This window comes from Trematomus bernacchii, unplaced genomic scaffold (genome assembly GCF_902827165.1).
Source record: "Trematomus bernacchii unplaced genomic scaffold, fTreBer1.1, whole genome shotgun sequence".
NCBI classification, from domain to species: domain Eukaryota; kingdom Metazoa; phylum Chordata; class Actinopteri; order Perciformes; family Nototheniidae; genus Trematomus; species Trematomus bernacchii.
In genome coordinates, this window is record NW_022987593.1 from 15,259,026 (window position 1) to 15,269,112 (window position 10,087).

Consider the following 10,087-nt stretch of genomic DNA (forward strand, 5'->3'; position numbering starts at 1 on the left):
AATTTTTAAATGGGTTTAAAACGACTGGCTTATGAAAGGCCATTATTACAAAGAAAGTTGAATTTGGATTTAGTGAAATCCAATATTAGCAAAAACCATATCAAGTAGTTTAGTTAATTTAAAATTCTCATGCAAAAAATGTGCAAATGCAAAATCTTCAAACTACCAAAACGTATTTAATAGTCAGTAAATCAATCATATCAATTAATTAAATACATTTCTTATTCAATTCTGTTTTAGTTTCATTAAAGTGGACCTATCATGCTATATTTGAATAATATAGTGTAGGACCATACCTATATAAGGCATATTTATACTTTTTTTTGTTCAAAATACCAAACGGATCATGCATTTTAGCCATGCCTCATTTCGCTCAATTTGATAATTTCTAGCTCTGTTTTAGCAAGGGCAGATTCAGTGAGAACAGCACCATCTACAGGCCTGGCATATGTACTACAGCGTCTCCAGCGCTTTCGAACGGCAATGGCCGTGGCTGTCTCCTCCTGATTGGTGGAGTTGGCCCAATAGCCGTAGCACCACTGTCCTGACGTCAGGACAGTGTTCAAATCTGGATCAGTTTTGATCAGATCCGTTGCAGCCCCTTTTTTAGAGATTTGGGTATGGAGGAAAATAGAGAGGGTTGTGTTTTCTGACACTTGGTGAGTTCCCTGGAACACCGGGGACACATAGTCATGTATAAAAGACGTACAAAAGTGCATTTTGCATGATAGGTCCCCTTTAAATTAGTTTCTGTCTTTTATGCCTCTTCACTGACACAAAACTCAGAATATTTTAATGAAAATTGTGACGGCATTTAATACTTTTATTTAATTTAAACCAACGATAAATCAAGAAGATAATCCGAAGAGTAATTCATAATAAAGAAAAATCTTAAATTGTAGTCTGATATAAAACATCAATGCATAAGTAATGGTTTATAATAATACTATACGGATAGTTTGTTAATGTATGTTCATATCTGTATACATACACACATACAGTACCTTAATGTCGTAAATGAAACTCGAAGGTCTGTCCCTCTGAAAAAGAGCTTCTTTCTGTACGTTTTTATTTTGATATTGTACATTTTCATAAATCCAGAAGGTAAAATCAAACTGAGATGACTTAAAAAACTTTAAAATAATCAAAAATCTGGAATTAAACTCCAGATACAAACACCACATGACTCTCTGTTGACGGTATTGCACTTTTTTATTGGCAGCAGAAACACCACAGGGGTCAGACGGTGTTTTCAGAAACAGGAAGTTCCCTCGTGTCTGCAGACAGGAAGACGTTGACCTTTGACCCTTCAGGTTGTCTTTACATTAACAGAAAACAACGTGTGATAGTTCATTAGAGCAGAATAAATCATCTTCGAGTCTCTTCAAGGTGCAAATGGCTTGTTTGAAATCGCTTTTCTTTCTCCCAGAATGCATCAGTGGTCGAGGATCCGCAGGTTTCCAGAAACTATTTTGTTCTCCAGCATCGCTCCGGCGGGGATATCGATCCGGTCTCCGTGATTGGCTATGATGATGACGGTTCCCTGAAGGAGGTAAAGAGGTTGGACGTTATTTGACTGGTTTATGGTTGGCAGAGGTATAGGAGGTATCAGATCCGTATAAGGATAATTCAGTTAGAACTAATACAGCACTTATTGCTTTCTATTTCGATGTAAATTACTGCTTTATTTTATTGCTATCTTACTATATTAGTATTACAGTGTTCTTAATATAGTTCGCTATCTGTGTTCTTTTTTACTTTTATGTATGCACCATGACATCAAGTCAAATTCCTCGTACGTGCCAACCTACCTGGTAATAAACCTGATTCTGATTCACTATAAAAATAATACTCTGTCCTGTTTTGAAAATTAAAGTGGACCTATCATGCTATATTTGAATAATATGGTGTAGGACCATACCTATATAAGGCATATTTATACTTTTTTTTTTTCAAAATACCAAACAGATCATGCATTTTAGCCATGCCTCATTTCGCTCAATTTGAAAAATGTTAGCTCTGTTTTAGCAAGGGCTGATTCAGTGAGAACAGCACCATCTACAGGCCTGGCATATGTACTACAGCGTCTCCAGCGCTTTCGAACGGCAATGGCCATGGCTGTCTCCTCCTGATTGGTGGAGTTGGCCCAATAGCCGTAGCGCCACCGTCCTGACGTCAGGACAGTGTTCAAATCTGGATCAGTTTTTATCAGATCCGTTGCAGCCCCTTTTTTAGAGATTTGGGTATGGAGGAAAATAGAGAGGCTTGTGTTTTCTGACACTTGGTGAGTTCCCTGGAACACCGGGGACACATATTCATGTATACAAGACGTACAAAAGTGCATTTTGCATGATAGGTCCCCTTTAAGGAAAATAAGGAAAATGTATTTAAAGTATTACAAATAGAAATCTGTCCCCTTTGACTGTTTACATTATGTCATTAGATTTGTATTAATCATGCGTTGATGTAAAGGCAAGCTTCAACTCTTATCTATGATGTTAGAAATCTACTTGTTTCCATTTCATTTGGTTATCAATGCCTGATCGGTACCGTGTATGGACAACATTCATGAGAGAAGAAGAAAGTAAGATTACAAAAAGGTCATAGGATGTAAAACAATAAAACGAATCCTAGAAAGTCATTAGAAGAATTGTTTTTGGACTTACTGTACATCATATGTGTATGCTATTGTTAAAGCATATACTATTTCATGACATTTTTGTAACATAATATGACTTCTTATCGCATACTTCTATGACCTTTTAGTTCACTTGCATGGCATACTGCATTATTACTTTTAATTATTACTATGACTTTTTATGATAATTTTCTTTTTGGCAAACTGTTGTCGTGAGAGTTGAGTGTCTGTGAGAGTGGTTGACCTTCAGAGAGACGTTCTTCCCGAAGGTCACGTCTCCGGACACGGTGAGATGGTCCAGCTCCAACATGTCGGGGATGCTCTCAAACCTGCAGAGGAACTGCTGGACCTGAACACAACAAACAAAACATCATAAATGTTACACAGGGTACAATCGGGAAGAATTTCATTATTTACAAGATACATATTATTTTCTTCTTCAAAAAATAACAAAACAATAATTGTGTTTTCTTTAGATAAAGTGATGAAATCCTAGACTTATTAAGATAAGATAAGAGGTACTTTATTGATCCCAAATGTTTGTGTTGCAGCAGCATAAAAAACAACAAAACAAAACAAGGCATTGCACATAAGTAGAAATTGAAGAGTAGAAATAAACAATACTAGAATTTAAACATCTCAAAATTGAATTAAAGCAGCATTAAAAAGTAGAACATATACAGTAGGCCGTGAAGATGGGGTTAACCGTGACTGTGTTGGTTTCTCTGGTAATGAAAATGGTCATTAGATAGTTCAAACTGACCCAAGAGCAGTATGTAGTTTAGAAAGTTACAGTTTTTAAATAAGTTATTAGATAGTTCAAACTGACCCCAGAGCAGTATGTAGTTTAGAAAGTTATTTATAGAAGTTATTTATTTAATCAAACTGACCCCAGAGCAGTATGTAGTTTAGAAAGTTATAGTTTTTAAATAAGTTATTAGATAGTTCAAACTGACCACAGAGCAGTTTGTAGTATAGAAAGTTTTTTAAATAAGTTATTAGATAGTTCAAACTGACCACAGAGCAGTATGTAGTTTAGTTATATAAGTTGTTTATTTAGTTCAAACTGACCCAAGAGCAGTATGTAGTTTAGAAAGTTACAGTTTTTAAATAAGTTATTAGATAGTTCAAACTGACCACAGAGCATTATGCAGTATAGACATTTTTTAAAATAAGTTATTAGATAGTTCAAACTGACCACAGAGCAGTATGTAGTTTAGAAAGTTATTTATAGAAGTTATTTATTTAATCAAACTGACCCCAGAGCAGTATGTAGTTTAGAAAGTTATAGTTTTTAAATAAGTTATTAGATAGTTCAAACTGACCACAGAGCAGTTTGTAGTATAGAAAGTTTTTTAAATAAGTTATTAGATAGTTCAAACTGACCACAGAGCAGTTTGTAGTATAGAATTTTTTTTAAATAAGTTATTAGATAGTTCAAACTGACCACAGAGCAGTATGCAGTTTAGAAAGTTATTTAAATAAGTTATTAGATAGTTCAAACTGACCACAGAGCAGTATGTAGTTTAGTTATATAAGTTGTTTATTTAGTTCAAACTGACCCAAGAGCAGTATGTAGTTTAGAAAGTTACAGTTTTTAAATAAGTTATTAGATAGTTCAAACTGACCACAGAGCAGTATGCAGTATAGACATTTTTTAAAATAAGTTATTAGATAGTTCAAACTGACCACAGAGCAGTATGCAGTTTAGAAAGTTATTTAAATAAGTTATTAGATAGTTCAAACTGACCACAGAGCAGTATGCAGTTTAGAAAGTTATTAAAATAAGTTATTTAATAGTTCAAACTGACCACAGAGCAGTATGCTGTTTAGAAAGTTATTAAAATAAGTTATTTAATAGTTCAAACTGACCACAGAGCAGTATGCAGTTTAGAAAGTTATTAGATAGTTAAAGCTGATCTCAGAGCAGTATGTAGTTTAGAAAGTGATTAGATAGTTAAAGCTGACCTCAGAGCAGTATGCAGTTTAGAAAGTTATTAGATAGTTAAAGCTGACCTCAGAGCAGTATGCAGTTTAGAAAGTGATTAGATAGTTAAAGCTGACCACAGAGCAGTATGCAGTTTAGAAAGTGATTAGATAGTTAAAGCTGACCTCAGAGCAGTATGCAGTTTAGAAAGTTATTAGATAGTTAAAGCTGACCTCAGAGCAGTATGCAGTTTAGAAAGTGATTAGATAGTTAAAGCTGACCTCAGAGCAGTATGCAGTTTAGAAAGTGATTAGATAGTTAAAGCTGACCTCAGAGCAGTATGGAGTTTAGAAAGTGATTAGATAGTTAAAGCTGACCTCAGAGCAGTATGTAGTTTAGAAAGTGATTAGATAGTTAAAGCTGACCTCAGAGCAGTATGCAGTTTAGAAAGTTATTAGATAGTTAAAGCTGACCTCAGAGCAGTATGCAGTTTAGAAAGTGATTAGATAGTTAAAGCTGACCTCAGAGCAGTATGCAGTTTAGAAAGTTATTAGATAGTTAAAGCTGACCTCAGAGCAGTATGGAGTTTAGAAAGTGATTAGATAGTTAAAGCTGACCTCAGAGCAGTATGTAGTTTAGAAAGTGATTAGATAGTTAAAGCTAGAAAGCAGTTTCTAGTATCTAACTGTCTCTTCAGTAATAACTCTCTCTCTGGATCTCACCTTGGTGAAGGAGCTGCCCAGCTTCACGTGGGGGGTGCTGGGGAACTCCCTCTTCCTGCTCATGGTGAGCGACCCGGCGTCCAGGCTGTACAGGTTGGACATCACCAGCAGCAGGTCGGAGGACGTCTTCACCGGCAGGAAGCGGCTCCGCGGCACGTTCACTCCCAGAGCGTTGTTGAAACTCTTGATGGCCGCGCCCACCGCCGTCTCCAGCTGGATCACGTTCAGACCGCCGTCCAGAGTCTGAGAGGAGAGGGAGGGAGGGAGGGGGTGAGGAAATAAAGAGCTGTCTTCTGAAGATATACCCTGCTATCTTCAACAGTAATGTGTAATCCACAGAGAGCCTCACCTTGGGGTTGACGATGATCTCCAGGTCCAATTTGTTCGTGTCCTGCAGCCTCTTGATGGCGGGCAGAGAGATCCACAGGTTGTTGGTGTTGAAGATCTTGAACTTGGTGACGGACTTGAACTCGTCCACGTGATTCTTGGGGACCTGAGCGATCTCCAGCAGCCTCAGGTGGTCCTCGTACTGGATCAGAGTCCCGCCCTGCACACAGGAAGTACCACAGCTTTGAGACAAGAGAAGAGATGATATCTGCTTTCAACAGTTACTTCATCACTTTATTTAAAAAACATTTTGTATTATTATTTACATTTTGTATTCTATTTTGTCTTTATCTTTACCTTGTGTGAACCCTGTTTTTAACTCTGACCCTGTTGCTGCTACAAACGCCTGCATTTCCCCAAGGGGATAAATAAAGTTCCATCTTATCTTATGATGTATGCCAGATGTTAGCTCCTTTCCATCTGCAGGTACACACGTATCCATCAACAAACACAAATTACAAAGTCTTTATCACACTAACAATTATAAAACAGATGAAAGCGCGTATCTATAAAATATCAAAACCAGCACATTTATTAAAAATATACATTAAAGGGGCCTTTCCCTGCAACGCCTCCATTGGTCTCCTTCGTTTACTTCTCATCACTACGTTACACCCGACCTTATATTGGCTAGCGCTCCAACTCATGATACATGATAGGCTAAGGGGAGGGACATCTCTAAGTGGTTGACCAATCACAACAGAGCCGTCCAGCTAACCAATCAGAGCAGACTGGGCTCTGGTTTCAGACAGAGGGTGAAAAGAGGTGCTGCAGCACAGGCAGTATGAGAAAAATAAAGAGCTTTTTGAACATTAAAGCATGGAGACATGTCCCAGTAGAGCCACTACATACTGATATACACCTGAACATCAGCAGGAGAGGACTCTTTAAAGTAGAGACACTACATACTGATATACACCTGAACATCAGCAGGAGAGGACTCTTTAAAGTAGAGACACTACATACTGATATACACCTGAACATCAGCAGGAGAGGACTCTTTAAAGTAGAGACACTACATACTGATATACACCTGAACATCAGCAGGAGAGGACTCTTTAAAGTAGAGACACTACATACTGATATACACCTGAACATCAGCAGGAGAGGACTCTTTAAAGTAGAGACACTACATACTGATATACACCTGAACATCAGCAGGAGAGGACTCTTTAAAGTAGAGACGCTACATACTGATATACACCTGAACATCAGCAGGAGAGGACTCTTTAAAGTAGAGACACTACATACTGATATACACCTGAACATCAGCAGGAGAGGACTCTTTAAAGTAGAGACACTCCATACTGATATACACCTGAACATCAGCAGGAGAGGACTCTTTAAAGTAGAGACACTACATACTGATATACACCTGAACATCAGCAGGAGAGGACTCTTTAAAGTAGAGACACTCCATACTGATATACACCTGAACATCAGCAGGAGAGGACTCTTTAAAGTAGAGACACTACATACTGATATACACCTGAACATCAGCAGGAGAGGACTCTTTAAAGTAGAGACACTACATACTGATATGAACCTGAACATCAGCAGGAGAGGACTCTTTAAAGTAGAGACACTACATACTGATATACACCTGAACATCAGCAGGGGAGGACTCTTTAAAGTAGAGACACTACATACTGATATACACCTGAACATCAGCAGGAGAGGACTCTTTAAAGTAGAGACACTACATACTGATATACACCTGAACATCAGCAGGAGAGGACTCTTTAAAGTAGAGACACTCCATACTGATATACACCTGAACATCAGCAGGAGAGGACTCTTTAAAGTAGAGACACTACATACTGATATACACCTGAACATCAGCAGGAGAGGACTCTTTAAAGTAGAGACACTACATACTGATATACACCTGAACATCAGCAGAATATGTTGCTTAAGCTCAGCTGGAAGCATATTCCCCGCTCTCCCCTCACCTTGACGTCGGCCCGGGTCTTGTCGGTGACCTCCATGATGAACTCGCAGCGCCTGTCGGCCGGCTGGCTCATCAGGTGCTGGAGGATGAAGAGGTCCACGGTGGCGCCCAGGTTGTCGATGTTGGACACGAAGATGTACTCCTTCCCCTCGGAGAGCAGCTTGTCCAGCAGCCCGCTGTTGCTGAAGCTGGCGTAGACGTCCCCGTGACCCGGAGGGTACCACGCCTCCCCGTTCTGCCCCCCCGTCGACATGTTCTTAGCGATGGGCAGCAGAGACTCCTTGTTGATCCTCGGATACCTGCCGGGGGAAACATGGATAGTGTAAAAAGCTTTTCACATGGTGCGCAAAAGGGATAGAAACCAGTATTCTCATTGTATTTAGATTTGTTATTACATGTGCTTGTATTTATATGTTGATCCAGGATTCAGTGTCAAAAGCTGCATGGCAGACACAGTTGTGGTTAAACTTTGGTTTGGTGTGTGTGTGCGGTACCTGCTCTGGTTGAAGGTGTGTATGTTGACGCGGTGGTGTTTGTATTTCTGCAGGATCTTCTTCGTGTCCTCGTCCGTGTTGAAGGAGTTCATGAGGACCAGAGGAACGTCTGCGTTAAACGTTTTGTTCAGATGCTGAAAAACAAAAACAGAGTTCAGTTTAATCCTGACCCTCTGAGCTTTAAAGGTCTCCTATTATACAGTTTTTCATCAATATATTACAGGTCTCAGATATATCCAGAGCCTGTCTCTGATTGGCTGAAACACCAAACAGATCATTGCAGCATCCCATAATCCCCTCTGTTTCAGCCCTGTTTCAAAAGTGCTGATTCTCTGTCTGTTACTTTAGATGAAAATAAGGAGCCCCTCCCCACGCCCCTCTGAGAGAGATTTGGTTAGAAAGAACACAATGGTGCTCTAGGAGGAGATGCAGGTGATAAGGTGGGGGGGTTACCTTGGTTGCTGATTGGCTAATGGTTACACAAGCCAAAACATCGTTATGACATCATAAAGTGGCCAAAATCTGATCAGCTCATTTTCAGACAGGTTTTTATATAAATGGATCAGGACAAAAAGAGAGAGAATCTTTGTTCATGAAACTTTCAGAGTCTCTTTACACAGAGGGGACACATGTTGATGAAGAAGAGACATGAAGAAGAGGGGACACATGTTGATGTAGAAGAGACATGAAGAAGAGGGGACACATGTTGATGTAGAAGAGACATGAAGAAGAGGGGACACTGTGGGGTACACATGTTGATGTAGAAGAGACATGAAGAAGAGGGGACACATGTTGATGTAGAAGAGACATGAAGAAGAGGGGACACATGTTGATGTAGAAGAGACATGAAGAAGAGGGGACACATGTTGATGTAGAAGAGACATGAAGAAGAGGGGACACATGTTGATGTAGAAGAGACATGAAGAAGAGGGGACACATGTTGATGTAGAAGAGACATGAAGAAGAGGGGACACATGTTGATGTAGAAGAGACATGAAGAAGAGGGGACACATGTTGATGTAGAAAGACATGAGAAGAGGGGACACATGTTGATGTAGAAAAGACATGAAGAAGAGGGGACACATGTTGATGTAGAAGAGACATGAAGAAGAGGGGACACATGTTGATGAAGAAGAGACATGAAGAAGAGGGGACACATGTTGATGTAGAAGAGACATGAAGAAGAGGGGACACATGTTGATGTAGAAGAGACATGAAGAAGAGGGGACACATGTTGATGTAGAAGAGACATGAAGAAGAGGGGACACATGTTGATGTAGAAAAGACATGAAGAAGAGGGGACACATGTTGATGTAGAAGAGACATGAAGAAGAGGGGGACACATGTTGATGTAGAAGAGACATGAAGAAGAGGGGACACATGTTGATGTAGAAGAGACATGAAGAAGAGGGGACACATGTTGATGTAGAAGAGACATGAAGAAGAGGGGACACATGCTGATGTAGAAGAGACATGAAGAAGAGGGGACACATGTTGATGTAGAAAAGACATGAAGAAGAGGGGACACATGTTGATGTAGAAGAGACATGAAGAAGAGGGGACACATGCTGATGTAGAAGAGACATGAAGAAGAGGGGACACATGTTGATGAAGAAGAGACATGAAGAAGAGGGGACACGTGTTGATGTAGAAGAGACATGAAGAAGAGGGGACACATGTTGATGAAGAAGAGACATGAAGAAGAGGGGACACATGTTGATGTAGAAGAGACATGAAGAAGAGGGGACACATGTTGATGAAGAAGAGACATGAAGAAGAGGGGACACATGTTGATGTAGAAGAGACATGAAGAAGAGGGGACACATGTTGATGAAGAAGAGACATGAAGAAGAGGGGACACATGTTGATGAAGAAGAGACATGAAGAAGAGGGGACACATGTTGATGTAGAAGAGACATGAAGAAGAGGGGACACATGTTGATGTAGAAAAGACATGAAGAAGAGGGG

General features: G+C 39.5%; 1 protein-coding gene across 2 annotated transcripts in view; it reads right to left on the reverse strand.

Moving 5' to 3' along the window:
• Positions 1-1,193: 1,193 nt before the first annotated feature.
• LOC117481825 (UTP--glucose-1-phosphate uridylyltransferase-like) overlaps positions 1,194-10,087 on the reverse strand; it is a 23,501-nt gene continuing 14,607 nt past the window's right edge. For both annotated transcript variants that reach the window (XM_034129723.1, XM_034129722.1), the window contains exons 5-10: positions 8,120-8,253; positions 7,627-7,924; positions 5,637-5,834; positions 5,288-5,530; positions 2,883-2,987; positions 1,194-1,543 (exon numbers count right to left, since the gene is read on the reverse strand). In XM_034129723.1, the coding sequence (XP_033985614.1) occupies positions 1,436-1,543; positions 2,883-2,987; positions 5,288-5,530; positions 5,637-5,834; positions 7,627-7,924; positions 8,120-8,253 (1,086 nt within the window). In that variant the 3' untranslated portion in view covers positions 1,194-1,435. The remainder of the gene's footprint in view (positions 1,544-2,882; positions 2,988-5,287; positions 5,531-5,636; positions 5,835-7,626; positions 7,925-8,119; positions 8,254-10,087) is intronic.